This window comes from Rhodotorula paludigena, assembly GCF_050403205.1.
Source record: "Rhodotorula paludigena JCM10292 DNA, Rt_paludigena_JCM10292v1_ctg5, whole genome shotgun sequence".
NCBI classification, from domain to species: Eukaryota; Fungi; Basidiomycota; class Microbotryomycetes; order Sporidiobolales; family Sporidiobolaceae; genus Rhodotorula; species Rhodotorula paludigena.
In genome coordinates, this window is record NW_027481453.1 from 244,440 (window position 1) to 265,403 (window position 20,964).

General features: G+C 63.6%; 10 protein-coding genes across 10 annotated transcripts; 5 read left to right on the forward strand and 5 right to left on the reverse strand.

Annotated features, from left to right (window-relative positions):
- Positions 1 to 193: 193 nt before the first annotated feature.
- Positions 194 to 1,900, reverse strand: JCM10292_007471 (uncharacterized protein; the record flags this gene model as incomplete). The annotated part of the gene is made up of 1 exon (XM_076646560.1): positions 194 to 1,900. One exon carries the CDS (start codon positions 1,898 to 1,900, stop codon positions 194 to 196), a length of 1,707 nt encoding a protein of 568 aa, XP_076507802.1.
- Positions 1,901 to 3,491: 1,591 nt separating this feature from the next.
- Positions 3,492 to 4,252, forward strand: JCM10292_007472 (uncharacterized protein; the record flags this gene model as incomplete). Its single annotated transcript, XM_076646561.1, has 4 exons — positions 3,492 to 3,518; positions 3,575 to 3,746; positions 3,812 to 4,064; positions 4,141 to 4,252. 4 exons carry the CDS (start codon positions 3,492 to 3,494, stop codon positions 4,250 to 4,252), a joined length of 564 nt encoding a protein of 187 aa, XP_076507803.1.
- Positions 4,253 to 4,404: 152 nt separating this feature from the next.
- JCM10292_007473 (exodeoxyribonuclease III) lies at positions 4,405 to 5,737 on the reverse strand (the record flags this gene model as incomplete). The annotated part of the gene is made up of 4 exons (XM_076646562.1): positions 4,405 to 4,880; positions 4,982 to 5,156; positions 5,217 to 5,317; positions 5,401 to 5,737. 4 exons carry the CDS (start codon positions 5,735 to 5,737, stop codon positions 4,405 to 4,407), a joined length of 1,089 nt encoding a protein of 362 aa, XP_076507804.1.
- A 470-nt stretch (positions 5,738 to 6,207) lies between these two features.
- Positions 6,208 to 7,460, reverse strand: JCM10292_007474 (uncharacterized protein; the record flags this gene model as incomplete). Its single annotated transcript, XM_076646563.1, has 3 exons — positions 6,208 to 6,413; positions 6,474 to 6,956; positions 7,016 to 7,460. 3 exons carry the CDS (start codon positions 7,458 to 7,460, stop codon positions 6,208 to 6,210), a joined length of 1,134 nt encoding a protein of 377 aa, XP_076507805.1.
- A 97-nt stretch (positions 7,461 to 7,557) lies between these two features.
- JCM10292_007475 (nucleotide triphosphate diphosphatase NUDT15) lies at positions 7,558 to 8,143 on the forward strand (the record flags this gene model as incomplete). Its single annotated transcript, XM_076646564.1, has 3 exons — positions 7,558 to 7,651; positions 7,713 to 7,921; positions 7,991 to 8,143. 3 exons carry the CDS (start codon positions 7,558 to 7,560, stop codon positions 8,141 to 8,143), a joined length of 456 nt encoding a protein of 151 aa, XP_076507806.1.
- A 114-nt stretch (positions 8,144 to 8,257) lies between these two features.
- On the reverse strand, positions 8,258 to 10,425 carry JCM10292_007476 (uncharacterized protein; the record flags this gene model as incomplete). Its single annotated transcript, XM_076646565.1, has 7 exons — positions 8,258 to 8,533; positions 8,600 to 8,674; positions 8,833 to 9,146; positions 9,351 to 9,431; positions 9,495 to 9,920; positions 9,981 to 10,298; positions 10,365 to 10,425. The coding sequence occupies 7 exons, from the start codon at positions 10,423 to 10,425 to the stop codon at positions 8,258 to 8,260; spliced, it is 1,551 nt and encodes a 516-aa protein (XP_076507807.1).
- A 740-nt stretch (positions 10,426 to 11,165) lies between these two features.
- Positions 11,166 to 12,228, forward strand: JCM10292_007477 (uncharacterized protein; the record flags this gene model as incomplete). Its single annotated transcript, XM_076646566.1, has 6 exons — positions 11,166 to 11,386; positions 11,487 to 11,517; positions 11,578 to 11,705; positions 11,765 to 11,952; positions 12,013 to 12,104; positions 12,169 to 12,228. The coding sequence occupies 6 exons, from the start codon at positions 11,166 to 11,168 to the stop codon at positions 12,226 to 12,228; spliced, it is 720 nt and encodes a 239-aa protein (XP_076507808.1).
- Positions 12,229 to 12,447: 219 nt separating this feature from the next.
- Positions 12,448 to 14,293, forward strand: LUC7 (Luc7p; the record flags this gene model as incomplete). Its single annotated transcript, XM_076646567.1, has 7 exons — positions 12,448 to 12,502; positions 12,702 to 12,802; positions 12,886 to 13,029; positions 13,093 to 13,188; positions 13,252 to 13,315; positions 13,375 to 13,586; positions 13,649 to 14,293. 7 exons carry the CDS (start codon positions 12,448 to 12,450, stop codon positions 14,291 to 14,293), a joined length of 1,317 nt encoding a protein of 438 aa, XP_076507809.1.
- Positions 14,294 to 14,497: 204 nt separating this feature from the next.
- On the reverse strand, positions 14,498 to 17,924 carry JCM10292_007479 (uncharacterized protein; the record flags this gene model as incomplete). Its single annotated transcript, XM_076646568.1, has 6 exons — positions 14,498 to 15,755; positions 15,810 to 16,007; positions 16,072 to 16,511; positions 16,566 to 16,991; positions 17,048 to 17,248; positions 17,307 to 17,924. The coding sequence occupies 6 exons, from the start codon at positions 17,922 to 17,924 to the stop codon at positions 14,498 to 14,500; spliced, it is 3,141 nt and encodes a 1,046-aa protein (XP_076507810.1).
- Positions 17,925 to 19,167: 1,243 nt separating this feature from the next.
- Positions 19,168 to 20,718, forward strand: SLM3 (tRNA-5-taurinomethyluridine 2-sulfurtransferase; the record flags this gene model as incomplete). The annotated part of the gene is made up of 5 exons (XM_076646569.1): positions 19,168 to 19,640; positions 19,710 to 20,044; positions 20,102 to 20,282; positions 20,343 to 20,504; positions 20,565 to 20,718. The coding sequence occupies 5 exons, from the start codon at positions 19,168 to 19,170 to the stop codon at positions 20,716 to 20,718; spliced, it is 1,305 nt and encodes a 434-aa protein (XP_076507811.1).
- Between the last annotated feature and the right edge of the window lie 246 nt (positions 20,719 to 20,964).

Genomic DNA, 20,964 nt, shown 5'->3' on the forward strand with positions numbered 1-20,964 from the left:
TAGCGGGCTGTCCAGTACATGTTGTGCCTGTCGTTTTGCGCATAGTTTCGTCGTTCTCGATGTGCATTCTCCAGTCGCTTACGCCTGTGTTGCATTTCGCGATCGAGAGACGGGCTCTCGCTCACGACTATCAGAAGAGTGACACACCAATCTCTCGACGAGCTGTACGCGTGATACGTCTCACTGCATGATGCTATACCTTCGTCGCCTCCCCGCGGGCCCACTCCCTGTACCTCGCACCCCTCGTGATCCGGTCCACGCGCTTGACCTTCTTGCTCGCCTTCCCCGGCAGCATTTCCCGGCGCGTCTCGACCATCGCCTTGCCCCACTCCGCCTCGCTCAGCCCAGTGCACCGCCGCAAGAGCTGCACGAGGTAGCCCAGGTCGCGCAGCTCGCGCTGGACCATCCACGCCGGCGGCGGGCGCACATCTGCCTCGTCCGCAGCCTCCGCCGCCGACTCCTCCCCCTTGCCCTCGCCTACCTCGACGGTGCCGGAGCTCGCGGGGCTGCCCCACAGGCCGACACGCATCTTGCGCCCCTCGAGGATCCGCCGTATGAGGTCGACGCCCTGCGGCCCGCCGAGGATCGCGCCCCTCCTGCGCTGCTCCTCCTCGCGCTCGAGCGCGCCGAGGTCCATGTACGGCGCGCGGCCCTGATTCGGAGGCGCGGACGAGGCGGGCGACTCGTCGCCGACGAGGGAGCGGCCGCGCAGCTGCCCGCGCTGCCACTGGCGCACGACGCCGAGGACGACCGAGCCGTGCGTGTGCTGGTCTGGCTCGAGGCGGTGCACTGAGAAGGTTTCGAGGACGACGACTGCGGCTTGGTAGTCGCGCCGTGCGATGAAGAGGTCGACGAAGGAGTTAAGCAGGGAAGAGGTGAGGTGATCGGGCTGTTTCGTCGACAGAAGGCGGGAGGGACGGTGACCTGTCTCGGCGAGGCGATTCTCGATGATTGAGCGAAAGAGGTCGCGCGAGGACGGCCCAAACGCCTCCTCGTACGTGAAGGGGAGGTGCTCGTGCAGCGGGCTGTTGTGCACCCTCCCTCGCTTGCGCCGCATGTTCTCAATCCAGCTCTTGGCGCGGACCGCCAGCTGCCACGATACGCGATCGCGCTTGAGCTCGAGCGATTCGAACTGCGCCCAAAGACCCCAGAAGGAGGCGAAGCGGCTGCGGTGCAGCTCGATGCGGAGCAGGGCGTTCAGGAAGTTGGTCGACACGGCGACGCCATCGCCTACGGCCAAGGCGACAAGCCTGTAAGCCGGATCTCGCGCGGCAATGTGGGAAGAGGTGGCGACGCCGTAATAGCTGAGGAGGGCGAGATATGGCTCGGATGGCAGGGCTGGTGGAGAGGCGGTCGAAGCGGAGTCCGAACAGGAGGTTTGTGGTGCCGAGCGGTCCCGCTCTGCAAATTGAAGCGAGCGCCACTCCTCAAAGAGACGCTCGGCGGCGCGATAGTCGTTCTCGTGCGTCTTGCTCGAGATAGCGAGTGACCACAGGCCAGGAGAACCGACCTCGCCCTGTTTCAGCGTTTGCCGGTAAGACGCGAAGATCTGGTCGAGCCAGTCGCTGCGACCCATGCGCTTGAGCACGTCGAACGTTGTCTCGAGCATGTCCGTGTCGACGGGAACGCCCTCCGCTGTCTCACGCGCGAGTCCGTCGTTGAACCAGGCAAACACGCGGGCGAGCGCATCGGGCTGGAAAACGAGCTCGCGATGCGACATGCGGAGAATCTTGCCCGCTAGCGCAGGCGAGACGGCAAGGCCGCGGTCATGCATGGCGACGGCTGCTTGACGAGCGAGTTCGGGTTGGCGGTATTGGCAGAAGAGCCATGCGTAGCCGTGGGCCGACTCGGCCGAAAGCGGGTGCTCCTTCCTCGCAAGGGCGTCGAGGTAGATCCGCATCGCCTGCCGCGGTTGCCGCTTCACGAGATGGTCGACGAGGCGCGACCGGAGCTGTGACAGGGAATACGGATCGCCGATCCACCGGACGCGACGACGGGGCTGGCGCCGAGGTGGGTCATCCTTCTTTTCGGTGCGGACGCTGCTGGGCTTCCGTGAGAGCGCTGTTGAGCTGGGCGAGGGCGACAAGGACGAGGAGGCGGTGCTGGAAGATGAGCGCGAGTTGGAGAGAGCGGGGCTGCGCGGCGGAACCGGTGCTCTTGTGTGTAGACGCAGGCAGATTGTGCACGCCCGCACAGCTCGCTGCATCGCGCGGGCCGCGAGCTGCGTCGACGCGGAAGAGGCGAGCTTCGTCGACTTCCGCCATCACACTCGACTCGCTGCATTCCGCTCGAGCAGGCCTGTGCATACTGCTACACGCTTGAACGAGTATCCTCGATGCCCGCGAGCCTGCACAGTCTTTCAAGACGCGCGCACTGCTCTGTGGCTCCTCGACTTCTGCTTCATCTCTTTTCGGAGTTTCGTGCCGTGAAGCTCGCTTGAGTCCGCTCTCGGTGTTGCTGTGGCCCTTCGCGACCGTGCTCATATACCTGGAACTCCCGGGGCGTCCGCGGACTGCACCACGTGAGGATGCGTCCCCACGGCACCCTAGCTTCTCGTCTCCTGTCTCCCCGCTATCGCTTCTCCCTCTCCTTCCAAGCTGTGCTCGACCTTACGACTTTCGCGCGGGCATGGAGCGACGACGTTCTTTCTCGCTCAGTCGCCCAGAGACGCCGCCGGTGCGCTCCGTTCTGCGTTTCAACCTCGTTGAACGCCCGTTCAACTGACCCGGCGCCTGCAGATCCGTCCCATTCCGAGACGAGCGACTCCCACTCCGCCCTTACGGGGCATCTTGCGTAACGGCGGGGCGACCCAGCCCGCGCCTCCTCGCCCACCTCCTTCGCCCGCTCTCACGCGCTCATCAGTCGGGCAGTCGCCGCCTCGACCGCTCTCGCGTGCTAGCGCGGGGTCGCCTCGCCCGCTGTCGATTGTGCGTCCGTCTTCGTACGGGTCGACGCCCGCTGTCCGCCCGCCGACACCTGCTCGCGCCGCGACCTACCCGTCACCTCTCACCCAAGCTCCCAGCCCAGCCGTGCCCCGCCCACTCTCAATTACCCGTCCTTCCTCGTCCTCACGACAGCTCGGCGAGCGCTATACGAGCCGCTACTCGTCCGCTTCGCGGCCCGCTACGCCGCCGCCCTCCCGCCCAGCCTCAGGCAGCAGCGCGACCTTCCGTCCTGTCCCGCCACAATATGCTTTTATCGACCCATCGATCCCGCCTGCGCCGCTCGACAGCGCCCGGCACCCCGAGGGATCGCGATTGCCGCGGAGCAACCTTTTCATCGCGCGAGGCAAGCCGCGCCTCGCGACGGCGTACTGGGAGCAAGGCGCCGCCTATCGCATGCATCAGGCGCTCGAGGCGCACGTGAATGAAGTAAGAGAGAGATACTACCGGATGAGAGGAGCGGGATCGGGCGCGTTCGAGGACTGGCGGGCAACCGTTTCGCGCGAAGTTAGGGGGTTGTGCGAGTTGGCCTTGGCCATCTTGCGACTCATGCGCTCGACCATCGAAGGTTTCGAGGTGCGTCCTTTTTCGCCGTTCACCACGTTCACCACTGACGAATCTCGGATGTCTAGATCAACTCGTCCATCGCAACTCGCCTCATCCGCCTCAGCTGGGCCAATGCGCAAGAGTGGCGTGCCATTCGTGACGACCAGGTCAAAATCGCCGTCAGCCCGCTCGTTTACGCACAGCACAATACGTCGGTCGTGATGGAATACGCAAAGCTGGGTCTCGAGCGCGTGCAAGGTGCGTCGCTTCCGCTCGACAACGCTCGCCCTTGTCCCCGTGCTGACTGTCTCACGGATCCGCAGGCTGTGACCGTTCACTCCAGAGCATGCAAGAAGTCTCTTCGTGCCTCAAGCGCCTCTTTGCCGCGTGGACACTCGAGGTCGATTCGCCGCTTTCGCTTCACCTGCGCAAAGCGGCCCACGAGCGCGGAGACCGCACGGCGTGGCAGCAGCTGCAGTGGCGCGAGATTGCGTACCGACAGGGCGTGGACGGATGCAAAGCAGCGCGGGTGCAGCTGGCGAAAATGGTGGCGAGGTTTCTCGACAGCGTGCGAAGGTGCGCGCAAGTTGCAACTTGCGGAAGCGACTGCTCGGCACTGATGGTTAATCGCGACTCCCTACCACGCCCGCAGTCGAAGTGGAATCTCGTCCTACGACTACGTCGCCTACTTCGAGCGATTGCAGGAGCTTCAGCCGGACGAACTCAAGCTCCAGCCGCGAAAAGAACTGCTACCGCGCTCGTGACGCATCCCCCTCCCCTGTGCTTCTTTTTTCTGTGCGTCTGTTGTCGTAAAAATAATGCGAATGTGGTTTGTACTGCAAGACGGAGACTGGTCGAGCCAGCCCACTTTGCCCCACCGCAAGCGCGCGCTCCGTCCCTGACTCGGTCATCGCGACTACAACGGCCCCTCGATGTCGAGAACGAGCGGGACATGGTCAGAAGCGCCCCAGATGGCATGGCGGATCTCGCACGCCTTGACCCTGCTCATCAAGCGCTCCGAGACGACGTGGAAGTCAAGGCGCCATCCGATGCCCTTGGTGCGGCAGTCAAACTTGTACGACATGTACGTGTAGTGCCCCTCGAGCTCTGGGTTGCGCTCGCGCCAGACGTCGACGAGGCGCTGGTGCGACGAGCCTTCGGGCGGGTTGAGCTGCGCCTTGAAGCCGTCGATCTCGGCGTCGGTGCATCCGGGCGACTTGTTGTAGTTCGTCTTCCAGTTGCGGATGTCGATTGGCGTCGGGATCACGTTCAGATCGCCGCACCAGATGACGGGCTTTTTGGCGTCGAGCTCGCGGAGGTACTTCTCGAACGCGCGATTCCACGCCTCTTTCTCCTTGAGGTTCTTGAGCCCGGCGCCGGCGTTCGGTACGTCTGCGCGTGCGATGAGAGGTCAGCGTTACGAGCCGCAGGCAGAGTACAGCTCGGCGGCTGAGAGTGCCGGACTAGCAGGTCTGGCAGTCGGTGTGACGTACAGGTCCCGACGAGATAGCTGTTCTCGAACTCGAGCGTGACCATGCGCCCCTCCGAGTCGGCCGCCGACACCTCTTCACTCGCCTGGAAGCCGCGCGTCACGTTGAGCGGTTTGATCTTGCTGAAGATCGCCGTCCCGGCTTGACCCTTCTTCGAGTGGTCGCCCCAATAGCGAAACTGCGAGGGTTCAGACGCTTAGCGTGGGCGCAGAAAGGATATGCCGGCGTACGGACGCACCTCGTACCGGTCGTTTAGCGCAGGCAAGCTGATCTCGGGCGTCTTCGTCTCTGTTACGACGAGAATGTCGGCGTCTTCGGCGTCGACGTAGCGAGAGAAACCTGCAAAGGGTCCAGCGCCGACATGTCAGACTTCTCCAGCGGTGCAGCTGCGAGACAGGCGAAGAATCTGCCACCCAGCGCACCCTTCTTCTCGCATGCCCTCAGCCCCGCGACGTTCCACGCCGAGATGCGAATGGTCCTCTCTGCCGGTCGCTCGAACGGCTCGACCGTCTCCGGGACCGTCTTGTTGGTCGGCAGCGACGGATCGAGCGGCCTGACGGGCTCCTTCTCCTTCTTGGCCTTTTTCGCCTTGGCCGGCTTTGCGTCCTCCTCGTCTTCCTCTTCGTTCTCCGCGGGCTCCGACTCGGCCTTCGCTGCGGTGCCGCTCGACTCGGCGGGAGGGGGAGAGGCAGCAGCGTCGTCGCTGTCCTCGGCCTTGCGCTTGGCAGTACGCTTCTTCGGGGCAGCTTTGGACGGCATCGTAGGGCGAATGACGAGCAGACGGGCGGCGCTCAGATGGCTGGCGAGCGCGGGAGAGGGCCGAACGCAGGCGAGGAAGTGGGGCGGAGGTGAGAGGGCGAGGACCCGAGGCGCGAAGCGTGCGAGGCTGCTGAGGCGCTGTATCGTGTCGTAGTAGCTCAAGACACGTCGTGCGCGTCTCGGCGGACGGGCGAGTGGCGAGGGGCGTGAGGGACTGCGTCGTCTCTTCCGGTGTCGAGACCTCAGGTCGATCCGCGCACATCCCCTCTCTGCCTCTTCTTTACTCTCTGACGCCTATCAGAGTGCGGAGAAGAGGACGACAGATCGACAGATCGAACGAGCAGAGCGAAGCTGGGCGATGAGTACGATGCGGCGAACCCAAAACGGCTCCTCAGACGAAGAAAGCGCTTTACTATAGCAACAACAGGACTGCAGACAATTTCGTACAATACGTGAACTCTTGTTGACCATCACACTCGATCGGACCACTTGGCGAACCACTCGGCCTGCTTCAGGACGGCGTCGGCCTGCGGCATCTGGCCGCGCCAAGCGTGGTGGAACCGGTACGCTTCGTCGTCCGGGTCATCGACGTAAGTGCGCCAGCATATGCCGAGTGTCGAGTCGCGCTCGTTGAAGGTGATCTGCAGCACCTTGTTGAACTCGCTCACCTTGAGCGCTGCGAGTGTTCCGAGGTCAATCCGGCCCGGCTCGCGTCAGTGAAAGGCAGAGAGCGCACCCTCGGCGTAGATGATGTCGCCGCGGCGGATGGCCTTGGTGATCTCGACGCCAGCGGCCTTCCACAGGACAAGCGTGACACTCTGGCTCGTGTCGTCCATCAAGACGACCTTGGTGATCAAGCCCTTCGAGGTCTCTTGCTGTTCCCATGACAGCACGGCGGCAAGGACTGAAGCACTCGGCGGCGGTCCCTTCGAGTTCCTCGCGAGCTTCTTGCGCAGCTGGTTGAGCGGGACGATGTTGTAGACTTGCCAGCCGAAGAAGGGCGGCGCTCCGATGGATACGTCGCCGGCCATGCCGGTCGCCGCGTACGAATCGTCGGCAGTGTAGACCGACGTGACGTGCGAGATGTCGGGAAGCGGAGCCGTTGGAGGAAAGGGAAACGAAACGTCGTGAGGAGGTTGAGCGGTGGGAGCGGATTGCTGAAGAGGGTGGTGCGTTTCCGAGTAGCGGCGGGTCTGCGTGGGCGGAGGCATCATGTAGCCTGTCCAGAGGGAGTTCTTGATCAGGACGTTGTGAACAAGGAGCAGCGAGACGACGCACTCATGCGGGAAACGCCCTCGTCGGCGTCCTGCTCGGGTTTCGGGTCCGTCTCGGGCGACGACGACGACCTGGCTCGAACCCTGCGCCGTGCACGAGCGAGGCTGTCCTCCTCGGAATCGCTCGAAGGGACGACCACCGGATCTGCTTCGGCCTTCACCTCGACTGCCTCTTCCGCATCGTGGAACTGCGACGCCGTGACGTCGTAGACGTGGGTAGGCGGCTCGAACTGATCTGTCTTCTGCCTTTTGTGACCTCGAGCTGCAGTGTCAGGCTCATCGCGCGGCGAGGCAAGAGTAGGCGGGCGCTGAAGGCGAGTCGAGTGATGAGAAGTTGCGACGTCGACGGAGAGCGAGTGCCAGCTGCCTTGGGCGAGCTGAGGGTCGTTGTACGCCGCGTAGCACTCTGCTACGGTGGGCGCGCCATCAAACACGATCCACCGCGTCATGCGCGCCCACAAGCTCGGCGGAAAGTTGCTCGGGGCCCTCGTCGACGAGGCGACCGTCCCTGTGCGCCTGCACTTCGCCCTTTATTCGGGATTCAGCATGACGGGCATCGTGCAAGTCGGCGTGGGATGCTTCCTCTTCAATTCGCGCTTTCAGCTAGTCACGGGCGTCCGCAAGGGCAGCCTCGGAGCCGGTCGGTTATACCCCACTTCGGATAGCAGAGATCGTATCGCGGCTGACAGCGCTCCTGACAGGCACCATTGCTCTCCCTGGCGGTCATCTAGAGTTCGGCGAGTCACCCGAAGCGTGTGCTGTTCGCGAGGTGCTCGAGGAGACAGGCATCCAGATCGACGAGAACGACGTGCGCTTCATGACGGCGGTCAATACAGTTTTCCCCGCCGAGACCAAGCACTACATCACGCTTTTTGTCAGCTGTCAGGTGCCCGATGACTCGCGGCCCGAGGTGAGCCACGCCGCGCCCTCCTCATCTGCGCGGAACGAGGACTGAGTCCGGCTCTTCCGCTCTTCGCAGGTGCTCGAGCCGGAAAAATGCGAGCGCTGGGAGTGGCAGAGCTGGGAGGACCTGGAGAAACTCGCCAAGACACCGGACAACGACCTCTTCCTGCCACTACAGAACCTGCTTCGGCAGCGAGACATCAACCCGCGCACTTTCTTCAGCAATTGAGACTGCGATGCTTAGATACACTTGATGACAATCTAGAACCATTACAAACTGCTCGTTGAGTCCGTGAAGCAAGTGTAGAAAGAAAGGCAGAGGGAAACTCCGCGATCGGCTTGCTCAGGCCTGCACGGCACCAAGCTTCGCCGCCGCCGCCGCCATCGCAGCCTGCTGCCCGCCCGCCGAGATCGCATAACCGCCTAAAACGGCGCTCCCGAACCCAGAGTCGGGGACGAAGACCGCCTTGTTCCCGTACGCCGACACGCGGTTGACCTCTGCGCGCGCAAGCTGCATCCGCCGCGCTTGGTCGTCCTTGACTGCGGCGTCCGCTTCGGCTTCGAGACGAACGGCGCGAGCTCGGGCCGAGGCGGCGATCTCGACCGCTTCGGCTTCGGCCTGTCGTGTTGACGAGGCAAAGGTCAGTCTCGCTTAGCGAGGAGGGGCGAGAGGAGAAACGCGTACCTTTGCCCTAGCGGTGATAGCATATGCATTGGCATCAGCCTCAGTCTTGCGCTGTTTGGCGGCCACATTCGCAACCTGAAGCGCGCCCTCTTGAGCCTTGACTTTATTGCTATTCTCGCGGTCGATGTTGGCCGCTTGCGAGCACAGGGCACAAATCAGCTATGAGCGTCCCTTCCTCCCATAGACGCTGCGATTGTGAGGTTGCGCGCAGCTACAGAGCGGAAGAGACCCACCTCGACCTGCGCCTGCAAGGCACGAATCGTGAGCGAGTCGAGCGTCCTCGCCGTCTCGCCGCGGAATTCGCGGTCGAGCACGGCCAGGTCCTGCAGCTGCAGGCCGTACTCGGCGGCCGACTCGTGTAGCTCGTCCATGGCGCGCGTACGGAGCGCGTCGAGGAAGGCCGTCGAGCTGTCGTCGATCGCTTCGACAGCGTCGCCGGGCTGGAAGCCACGCTGGCGCACGAGCGACGAGTAGTCGAGGTGGCTGACGACCTGCGTCAGGACGGACAGCGTCTTGTCGCGCAGCGCATCGTATGGCGACTTGTAGCCTGCGCGTTTCGAGGGTAAGCAACGCATCCAAAAACTCGAAGAACAGGTTGGGACCTTGACTCGCCGTGGTAGCAGAGCCGAAGCGGCTCAAGAAGGGTCCAGCGCACGTATATCTTGAGGACGACGGGCACCTGGTCGCGCGTGTCTGCAAACGAACGGGTCAGACCACCCAGCCAGGTTGCGCATAAACGAGCAGAACGTACAGATATCGGGCGTGGTCATCTCGAGCTGGCTCTCGGCTGTGGTGAACCAGCCGCGAATGGTCACGTTTGGGTTTAGTATGACTGCATTGTGCGAGGAAAATCAGCCAACATCGCTGACTGCTTCAAGGCGAAGCTCGCGCGCACCGTGCTGTCCAGCCTTGAGCTGCTCAAGGTCGTCGCCGCGCTGCAGCACGACGACATTGTTGGCGGGAATATCGACAAACGTGGCAGCCACGAAGCTCTTGCCGCCGAGCGCAGGCGTAGCCGGCATCTGGATCGTCTCGTAGTGGCCAAGTACGCGCTTCTGTGCCGAATATGGGTCGACGACCTGCTCGGCAAGGTTGACCTGATCGACGACGCCCAGCACGCGGTACGAGCCCGAGAGGCTGATGGCGGCAAACCCGCCGTTCTTGACGCAGAAGACGCGGTTCGACGGGTCGGCGACGATCGCGGCCTGGTTCATTGAAACCTGGACGGCGACAAAGCCGCCAAAGTCGATGACCGGGTCGGAGAGCTGGACGAGCGGGTTGGCGGCCCACTGACGCGCAAACCAGTTTCGCAGCATCGCACCTGCGATCAGAAGCCCATCAGCAACATCAGGCAATCTGGCACACGGGCGGATTGACGTACCTGGGTAGCGGCCTGGCTTGAGAATAATTTTGGGAGACGCGCCGTTTACATACAAGCCTGCGCGGCCCGGCTCGACGAGCTTGCCCGCCCAGCGCGAAGGCCCCTTGTGCGAGATGATGCGGTCGCGGCCGGCCTGCTGAAGCTCGTCGTCGAGTCGCTCGATGGCGCCCATGAGGCCGCCGGTGGCCTCGTCAATCGAGTGGAAGAACGGCTTGCGCCCGTTGCTCGCCGTGAGGGAGGGGCCGTCGATCAATAGGCTCGACTTCGACAGCGGCACGGCAGGATTTTTGCCCTTGTCATTCGCCGGGCCCGTATAAGCTGGAGGGCAGGAGCCGAGGTGGTCAGGAGGGCACTGATGGTCACTACAAGGAAAAGCCGACCTACATGGACCATCACGGCTGGACCCGACGTATGTCTGGTCGTCAGAGAAGGCGGTGGAAGGCATTGTGTACGGTTGCGCTTGCGCAGCTGGGGATGCGCGAAGCGAAAGGAGCGGACGAAGAGAAGACGGGCCGGAAGGACCTGCCTCACTGAAGAGAGCCTTGTCCGGCACCTGGACCAGCCTCGTGCATCTCGTGTACGTGACTCGGCGGGTACGGTCTATTCAAATGACGAGTGTCCCGGTGTGAGGCTCGCGAGGAGGCACGTCCGCCCTGGGTACGCCGATGAGGGGAGAGCTCCTGGCCGAGCAAGCGACGCAAGCGAGCGCAAACGGACGAACGAGGAGAGCTCAGCAGGTCGTGTGACTTCGGAGCACGCAAGAGCACCTTCCAAAATCGATGAGATCGCAACAACCGGTAGCCGTGAGGAGGAGAGAGGCGACGACCGCACGTCAGGACAAGCTTCGGTACGATCTGCTCCCTGCGGTAGGGAGTGGAGTATCGCAGTAATGAGGGCAGGTTACGGTCTGCAGGAAAGGGCATTGGGGTCGCTGCCTGAGGAAGGCGAGACGACTTCGTCGTGGTTTCGCTCGTCCCGCATCGCGCTACTTCTGCCTGGTGCTCTGTATCGAGTCTGTACGCGCGCTCTATCTTCTTCCTGACCTGCTCGAGTGATCCACGGTCCTCCCAAGCGCTTCGCGGTTACCCTCACACGCTCCCCGTCGCCGCTCCCGTTCGAGCTCCGCGAGCATCTCTGCAGCGCCGTGCGCCTCTCGAACGAGTCTCTGCTGTCTCTACGAGCTCCATGCCGCGCAGCAAGAAGTCCACCGCCGCTGCTGCCGGCGGCAGTCCTAGCCCGACGGAGCGCCGCGCTGGCCGCTCTGCTCATGCGCCACGCGCATCGACGTCTAAGCATGTGTCGTACCGCGACGAGGACAGAGACGAGAGAATGGAGGACTGGGACGACGAAGACGATGACAAGGTCGACAAGGAAGAGGGAGACGACGACGACGAAGAACCGATGAAGTGCGTTCTTACCGTTCCCTCGGCTCGTCCGGCCTCCGTTTTTCTCGCAAAACTGAACGATGTGTGCCCGATGCCGCCAACCTCGCCTCGCGTCCAACAGCAGTCAGCAGCTTTTGCGAGAGGTCTTCGCGGTGCGCGCGCTCCCTCCCAGGCAGTCCCCGAGCGTCTTGTTGATCGTTTTGCCGTTACAGACTTTCGACAAGACGCGCAGCAAGAAGCTCGCCGACCAAGCGGCCAAGGCAGAGAGGCAGTTGAAGGACACGCTCGCAACGGGCTCGCGCGACATCAGCGCTGCGATCCAAGCGAGGCGGGCCAAGATGTACGCTCCTCATGCCGCTCAAAGTTAGTTCACTCTCGCTCACGCGCGATGTAGGACAGCGATGCGCTCGTCGCCGGCGTCAGTTCGGACAAGAACCCGAAATCGGCCATATTCCCGCCAAGCGCCTACAACCAAGCTTGGGAGGCCGTCCGCAAGAGGGACAAGAGCCTGGCCAACCACATCGACGCAGTGCTCGACCTCATCAAGGCCGAGCTGAACCAGACGTTGAGCGACGTCAAGCAGCAGCGCAAGTCTTCTTGCTTTCCCTTCTTCGCACACGCGAGCCCACGCACTCCTCACCGCACAGTTCCCGCTCGTCAGCGCAAGGCCAAGCGCGCGTACAAGGAGCTGAGCAAGGACAGCAGCATCGCCAGGTGGAAGGCCTACGAGCTGGCCGAGGTGCGCCTTCGTTTCATCATCACCCTTTCTTGCCCCGCGCCTCTTAACGGGACCACTCACACAGAAGAATGTCGAGGCCCAGGAGGCGATGTACAAGCATCTCAAGGGGTTGGCGAAGGCCTGAGACGAGGGGAAGGGTGGGTCGTCGAGGGTATGTACCGCTTGTTGGCTTTGGGTCGTCTCTGTAGGCTTTGCTGCGTTGACCTTGTGGAAGAGATGATCTCGCAATCCTGCTGCCCGCTCGAGGGACCGAAAGACCGAGGTTGCGATGTCGTCGCCTGCAAGCGGTCGCGACGGAGATTGGGTCGCGCTTTCGCTCCCAACTCGTCGTCGCGTGCGCAAGATGGGACGGCTGGCAGAGCAGCAGCGCAAGCTGCTCGAGCAGCTCATGGGCGCAGGTGCGCATCTCGTTCGCTCGCCGTGCTCGTGTCGGCTTCATCGCTCGATGCTCCCACCTCGGCTCGTCCGCCTCGAGACAGGCGCGGGCGGGGCTGGGAACAGGCGAGAGCATACAAGCAGTTACTGACACGCTCCTGCACCCTTCCCTCCGCCCGCCGCGTCTCTTTCCCGTCCTGTCTCCCCTCGTCGTCCCTGCAGAGGCACTCGGAATCGTCACGCACGACATTTCGCTGTATGACCTGAAGCTGTGCCACCCCTTCGTTGCCGGCATCTGCCCGCACGACCTCTTCACCAATACCGTGCGTCCCGCTTGCTCGACTTAGCGACCGCGCTCCCCATGCCCCGCTGACCCGCGACCGCGCATCCTCTCTCGCGCTCGCAGAAAATGGACCTCGGCCCGTGTGCCAAGACGCACTCGGTCAAGCTCAAGAACGAGTACGAGGAGCTGCTCAAGAAGGCGGAGGACGAGAAGGACGAGCACCAGGTCAAGGTGTTCAACCAGTTCAAGGCCAACTACGAGCAGGTCGTGCGTGGCCCTTATTCCTACCATAATGTCCCTGCGCGCTACTGACGCGTGCGGCGCGCGCAGATCATGGGCTTTGTGGCAGAGTGCGACCGGAGGATTGCAGCGGCGCATCGCCGCCTCGAGAAGACGCCAGAGGAGAACAACCGCACGACGGCGCTGGTGCGTCTTGCCTGCTCTCTGAACCGTCAAGCTGGGGCGCGCGCTGACGACCTCTTCCTGCAGATGCGCGAGGTCGGCGAGATTGAGGGCGCGTATCAGGCGGCAATGGCAGAGGTCGAGATGCTCGGTTCGTGCTGGAGTCCGTCTATTCCTTGGCTGCGTTCTGACCAGATCTACTTGCAACAGGCTCGCAGGGCAAGGTGGAGGAGTCGATGACGCAGCTCACCAAGGCTGAGGCGCTCAAGGCGGAAAAGCTCGAGAAGGAGCGCGAGCTGCAGCAGCTCACCGACACGGCTGGCGCCTCGGGTCATCAGAAGCTGCGCGTGTGTGACATTTGCGGTGCCTACCTCTCGATTCTCGATTCGGACCGTCGTCTCGCCGACCACTTTGGAGGAAAGGTTCGTGTCACGTCTTCCTCGTACACTCTGTGTCTGTCTGCTCACGCGTGTTGCACGTGCAGATGCATCTCGGTTACCACCAGCTCCGCCAGCTCATCGACGAGTGGAAGGCGCGCGGCCCGCTCCCTACCGCCCCGCTCCCGATCGTCCAGTCGGGCGGACCCGGCGGCAGCGGCCCGAACGGCGTCGGCCCGAACGGCCACGCGGCAGGCGGCGCCTCGTCGTCCCTCTCGGTCTCGTTCCGCCCCGTCCCGCCCGAGAAGCGTCTCAAGCGCCCCTCGGCGCGCGAGCCCAGCCGCGACCGGAGCGAGCGCGGCGGCGACCGCCGCGGGAGCGACTCGGGCCGCGACCGTGACCGCGACCGCGAACGCGAGCGTGAGCGGGACCGGGACCGCGAGCGCGAGCGGGACCGCGATCGCGAGCGCGAGAGGGAGCGCGACGGCGGGCACCGCTCGTCCCGGTACGACGACCGGCGACGCGACGACGACCGCGGCAGCAGCAGGCGCGACGACGATCGGCACTACCGCTCGTCGAGGGACGATGAGCGCAGGCGGTACGACGACGATGACCGGAGGCGGCCGTCGAGCACGGCGGTGGCACCGCCGCCGGCGGGAGGGCGCGGGTTCGAGGAGGAGCGCAGGACGAGGCGCGCGTACGACGACATTGACGAGCCGAAGGAGGAAAAGCGGCGCCGGATTGACCCTTGATCTCGCGGTGCAACGTGTACTCTCTAGCTTTCGTGGGCTGTGTGTTCCGCTTGTCAGGCGAGTGAGGGCAAGATACAGACGTTACAGCTGGCAGGTAGCGCAAACCAGTGGCGAGAGGAGGTGACAGGACGCTACAACGTAAAGAGGTCTCGGGAAGCATTAGGTGACAGGAAAGAGCAAAAGGAGGGGCAAACGGAGCAGCTTCTACCAGCCGTTCGAGCCCGAAGGCTGCGACCAGGCATCGTTGGTCGAAAAGGAGGGGATGGATCGTGCAGGCGGGGCCGGGCGCGGCGGAGAGAAGCGGAGTGGCGCCGAGGTGCCGCCGTGCTGGGCAGCCGAGAACGGAGCAGGCGACTGCGAGTGCTGCGGCGTGTAGAGGCCGCTGTCGACGACGATGTCACCCGTGCTGTAGCCCGCCGCATAGGCCATGTGCTGCGGCAGGACCGAAGCAGCCGAGAGCGGGGCCTGGGCAGGTGCCGTCGCCTCGCCGACGAGCAAGTCACCGCGCTCATCGTAGGTCTGGTGGTCGACCGCCTCGTCCTCGTACTCGTCCTCGCCAACCTCGACGTCGCCATCGGCCGACGGCGAGCGCTTGATGCGCTGCGCGGCAGGGGGCGGGGCGGTCTCCTCGCCGGCGGCCTCGAGCAGCGCCTGCGACGGCTTGCGCTTGCGACCGCTTTGCCGCGGCGCGTCCATGCCTTCGAGAAATCCGGTCGAGGGGTCGGGCTGGCGCTGCGCCTTCTGCGCGCGCGAGTGCACGCGGTTGCCCAGCTGCGTGAGCTCAGCGTCGGTGAAGCGCACGCGGAGGATCTTGGGGCCGGATGGCAGCGTCGAGACGTGGTCGAGACATGCGACCGACTTGCCGTCCTCCGAGACGACCTGCGAGAGGTACGAGAGGACCTTGCAGTGCTCGCACTGGTAGTCCTCCTCTTCGCGGTCGAACGGCTCGACCACCTCTTCCGGCGCCGTTTCGAGCGCGCGGACTGTCTCCCGGGCCTCCAATTCGCGCTCGACCATTTCGCGGATGTGCGCGAGGAGCCAGCGGGAGGTGCGCGGGTCCTTCTCCCATTGCGAGATGGTGATGAGGAGCTCGTCGTGTGAGAAGACCGGGTTCTTCTTGATCTCGCGGTACCGCTCAATGCAGCGCAGGCCTTCGGGCAGCCAGTCGGGCAGCGCAAAATTTACGGCCTCGTTGAAATTGAAGCCGTGGTTGAAGCCCGAATGGTAGCCGCGAGGGAAGGTGATGATGAACTCGTTCGGGCGCTGGTCGGCGGCATAGACGCGCACGCCGTGCTTCTTCAGTCGGCCTGGGCTCATGAGCGTGACGAGCTGGAACATGAGGTCCTGCTGCTGGTCGAACAGCTCGGGCGCCGACAGCTTCATGGCCGCCTCCAGCTTCTCGTCGTCCTCGCCGGGGATGCCGTACCATGTCTTCGTGTCGCCGAGGTGGTGATAGTTGATACTGAGAGTACGGAAGTTAGTGCGCGGCCGAGAAGTCAGCGAGCGAGAGGCGGACCTGTAGGTGTAGTGGTCCTCCTTGTGCCACGCAAAGGTGGAGAAGACCATGCCGACATAGATCCAGGGGATCGTCATGCCCGAGATGTCGGACTTGATGTACCGGAGGAGCGAGCCAGAGAGTATCGGGAGGTTGTTGAGGTTCCAGCCGTCGCGAGAATAGGGATCTTGTGGGTGTACCTCGAGGTTCGGGAAGCCGCTGCAAGTACAGGCGGGTCAGGTCAGCGGCTGCGGTGGTCAAGTCAATGGGAATAACAACGCACGCTCCATCCTTGGTTGATGCCACATCTGCGCCGTACTCGACCTCGACCGTTTCCAGCGGCGACTCGACGAGGCGCCAGAACTCGCGCTCAAAGTGATCCTCGATCGCGATCTGCTCGGCCCAGACATCGTCGTCGGGCTGCGCGGGAGCCGCCTCGGCTTCCTCGCGCGCCTTGCCCTTGTCCTGCGGCAGCGGGTGGTCCTGCAGCCACTTGCGCTTGAACGCGTCTGCGCGGCGGCGGAAGCTGTGCAGGCTGTGGTCTTGGCCCTCTTCGAAGCCGTAGTCGGCACCGTTGAGCAAGAGGCACTGGTCGCAGTAGAATTGCGAGGTCGGGACCTGCTTGAGCGGCGGCGAGAGGCAGCCGAGGTGGTAGCCACGGTCGCAGTCTTCGCACAGCACGATGCGATCCGGGTCGTGGTCGAGCTGGCAGATCTCGCAGGACTATAAAACGATCGGTTAGCGAGAGGACCGACGGAATAGTAGCCACAAACGCACCTCGCCTGGATTGCGCGTTGCCTTCGACGCCCGCGTGCCATGCTTCAGCTCGAGCGCCTCGTTCAGCTTGTCCGACGCCGTGCGCACGCGCTCGTTCGCTTCCATCTGCGAGCGGCGTCGCGGCCCAGACTCGGAGAGCGGCGTCGCGAGCGACTCGGAGCCGTTAGAGTGCTTGGGCGTGCCGGCGAGCTTGCTCGCAAACGCCTTCATCTCGTCCGTCTCGGCCGTGTCGTCCTTCTTGCCCGCCTCCTTGACCGGATCGGGCGGGGCGGGCCCGCCGGCGAGCTTGACGCGCTTGACGTACTCCTCGAACGGGACGACAATGCGGTAGTAGGCCATCTTGAGCTGCGAGCAGATGCTCGTGTTCTGCGCCACGTTGTAGCCCATCGCCTTGCCTACCGTCGTCCACTTGCGGTCGTGCGTGACCTGGCGGAGCGAGACGTCAGCGTGAGGGAACAAGTAGACGGGGGTGCAGGGCTCACAGCGTGGTACCCGCCGAGGTCGGTCACCTGCCGCTTGAGCTTCCACATGTCCACGGGCTTGCCGCCAATCGAAGGAATTGAGATGCCGACGCTGCCTTGCTGCCGGTGGAAGAGGTAGAGCTGCTCGAGGAAGTTGAGGCTGGCTCGTGCGGACGCCTCCATCGAGTTGAGCGTCTGCAGGCGAGTCTTGAAGCGGAAGGTCTGTAGAGCAATTGCGTTAGCTACAATATTCGTGGGGCGGGAGACGAAGGAAGCGTACCTCGGTGTCGATGGCGAAAGAGGGCCGCCAGCCTTCGGGCGGGACAATCTTGCAGATGCCATACTCCTTTGCCTCCGGGGCAATCTTCTCGATGTAGTCCATAGGCGAAGCAAACTCCTCGATCGACGGGTGGTAGACGGGCGCCTCCTCGAGCTCGAACAGGCGAGGCTTCTCTCGAGGGGGAGGATTCGGAGTCCGCGGCGCCGACATGCGCAGGGTGGAAAAGTCGAGCGGGGGTGCGCGAGGAAGCTTGGTCGCTTGACGGACGTAATTCTTGGACGGGTGTGCGCCCAGGATCTCCTCCTTGACGGGGACAGGCGGCGCAGGCTCGACAGGCGGGAGGGTCTCGGTAGCGCCCGTCTTGTGCGTCATGGCGGCGAGGGCGCTGGCCTTGGAGGCGCGGACGTTCATGCGGCCAGACATCTGGGCCGAGTTGCGCGACTTTACGGGCGCAGAGCCGGATGCGACGGGGTCTCCCGATCCTGCCTGGGCGGCCGGAGTGCCCATGCGGCTGCTTGACCCAGAAGCGCTGGCGCCGTCTGCACCCTCGTCGTCGGAGAAGACGATGTCCATGCACGATACAAAGGTGCCCAACGGCGGCGGAGTCGGGCTGGCCATGGCTGGAGGAGTCTGCGGGAACGAGGGGATGGTCCCGGCGAAGACTGGCGAGTCGGCGGCGGGAAGCGCTGCGACCTACAGCAATGCGTCTGTCAGAGGATAGCAAGGACGATACGGGGTCGAAGCGGACTCACTCAGTGCAGTGGGCAAAGCGGCGGGGGTCAAAAAGGAGACGGCCATCTGCGATGAGAGACGCCCACACTGCCAGCTTCCTCACGGCTTGCGGAAGTTCGCTGCGTGCTGCCAACACCTCGAAATCACACTGCAGATCGATTGCGCATGCGGCGCATTCGCCTCGACGGCCAGTGGCGACGTAAGCAGCGTGCTTGCACCTTCTCAGTCCGCTCTCGCCGTTAGATTCGACCCTTGCCGTGCATCTTTCGGGCTGTCCTCTCGTCCTACTGTTCAATGCCCTCATACAGACGAGCTAACGTCGCTTTGCAGCCCACCGCGACCTCCATATCGAATTACGCCCCGATACGCCCTCACGAGCAGGGTTGGGCTTTGTACAGCGCGGTCAGCTCAGGTCAACCATTGCGGCGTGACGGTGTAGCAGCTGATGTTGAGTCAGCAAGCGCAGCATGTAGGAGGCGTAGCAGTTCTGGCTCATGAGGGGGAGCGGTGAGCCGGAGGAGCGAGGGAGCGCAGACTAGCTCGAGGCGGGCTGAGGCTTGTGTGAGCGCTCAAAAGCACCGTCATACGGCAGCTGGAGAACGGACAGGGCGGCTCGAGCGGTGCGAAGAGACGGTTGCGAAGTCGCACGGTGGTTGGCTGGACGAGGGGGACAGCACCTGAAAGTCAGCGTCGCCCCCAACGATGGCCGTACCGACCAGCGCAATCGCCGTATGAAGGCTTCGTAACGTACCTGGGGCGTAGTCAAGCGCGCACAGACGAGTGCAGGTCCCATCCGAGCAGCCAGACGAGAGGGCGAGCTGCAGAGACCCATGCACGGCGACTACAGCGTGGGGCGAGGTATCGAGAGCGCGGATGTGTCTGTCAGCGAGCTAGCGACACATCGAGATGCTTCGCCGCATCTCGCACGATGCCGACGCGACTTGAGCGGATCGCACGAAGTCAACCTGCGAGATCGTCTCTCGGCGTCTTGCCGCACGCTTCCTTCTACTGGACGAGCTGTGACTGGTAGCATCGGCTAGAAAGGGCGATATCAGCTTGACAAGGCCCTTCGCAACGGTCCTCGCTGTGGTCGCCACCTCTCGCCATGCTCGCACGCTGCACATCGTGCATGGCCCGCACGGTGTTGCCCAGTACTCCAAGGCCGCGGCTCCGGCTCTCAGGAGTGCGAGACGCACGTCGATGGTTCGCAGTGTCGACCGGTTGGCGCTCTTACGCCGCTTCCGGAGCACCACTATCCGACAAGCCCAGTTGGGGTCCTCCGCCTTCCGGGACCAAGGTCTTCGCCTGCATGTCTGGCGGTGTCGACTCGAGCGTAGCCGCACGACTGCTACAAGAGCAGGGCTACGACGTCTCGCCCGTCTTCATGCGGAATTGGGACACGCTCGACGAGCAGAGCGGGTCGGGCGGCTGCGAGTGGGAGCGCGACTGGGACGATGTGCAGCGCGTCTGCCGTGAACACCTCGGTGGAGTCGAGCCCGAGTTGGTGGACCTGTCGCGGGACTACTGGGCGCAGGTATTCGAACCAGCGCTGGAGGAATGGGCAGCGGGCGTGACCCCGAATCCAGATGTCACCTGCAACCAGTGCGCTTTAACCTGTCACCTCCGCACCCTGTGTCCTTGAGAGTTGACAGCTTGATTTCGTACGTGCAGGCACATCAAGTTCCGCATACTGCCGGATCGCCTCCTCTCGCGAGAGCCCTCCGCTTGGATCGCGACAGGCCACTACGCTCGCCTGCTCCCTTCCCCTCTCAATCCTGTCGAACCCGCTCTCCACCGCGCCGCCAATCTCGGCAAGGACCAGTCGCACTACCTCTCAACCTCACCACTGTCGGCCCTGCGCCGCACGCTCTTTCCCCTCGGCGCCTACCATTCGAAAGACGCCGTCCGCGAGCTCGCACGCAACTGGGGCATGCACACGGGCGACAAGAAGGACAGCATGGGCATCTGCTTTGTCGGCGTGCGCAAAGGATTCAGCGGGTTTCTCGGTGCGCACCTTTCCCTCCTTTCTGCAACTGCATATCGAGTTCATTGATTTCCCACAGACTCGTACCTCCCACCTTCGCCGGGTAACATCGAGCTCGAAGACGGCAAGGTCGTCGGCACGCACAACGGGCTTTGGCGCTACACAATCGGCGAGGGCGCGCGCCTGTCCGGCTTCCCTGAGAAGATGTTCGTCGGCCGCAAAGACGTCGCACGCAATGTCGTCGTCGTCGTACCGAAGAGGTGCGCCTGCTTGTCCTTGTATCCCGCGTCCCCGGCCTCGAGCTGATCCAGATTGCGCAGCTCGCCCATCCTTCGCTGCACGGCCATTCCGACGAGCGATTTCCTCTGGACCTCGCCGCAGCATCCGCCAGCCGAGATCGACACGCCCGAGGGCTTTGCATGCGAAGCGCAGACGCGCTCGCTGCCCGGCGGCGCACTCGCAGAGTGCATCGTGCGAAGACAGTGCGTCCTGGTACACTTCCTGATCGTCGCTGCCGTGACTGACATCCCTCGCATGCGCAGACAGGACGGGAGTCTTCTTCTGGCGCTGCAACATCCGCTTGTAGGCGTCTCGCCCGGGCAGACGGTTGCGCTCTACCGCGGCTCGTGGTGCCTCGGCGGTGGCACGATCGAGCGCACACGCACTCTCGCCGACGACGCTTACGACGCTGAATGATGGCGATACGATACAATAGACATGTAGGGGATCGATGCGAGGGAGATGCGGAACGACAGGACTGGACATGGAGAGGAGAGAAGAGGGTATCGAGGCGTCGAACATGAACGGTGTTGTTGTACCACCTTGTCCGAGCCGTGCAGAGAAGTGGGTATAGATTCGCCACTCCGCCCGTTGTCTCGGGAGAGCAGGCAAGAGGTGGCGAAAGATGCGCTGAGGAGGCAGTGCGAAGAGCGAGAGAGACGG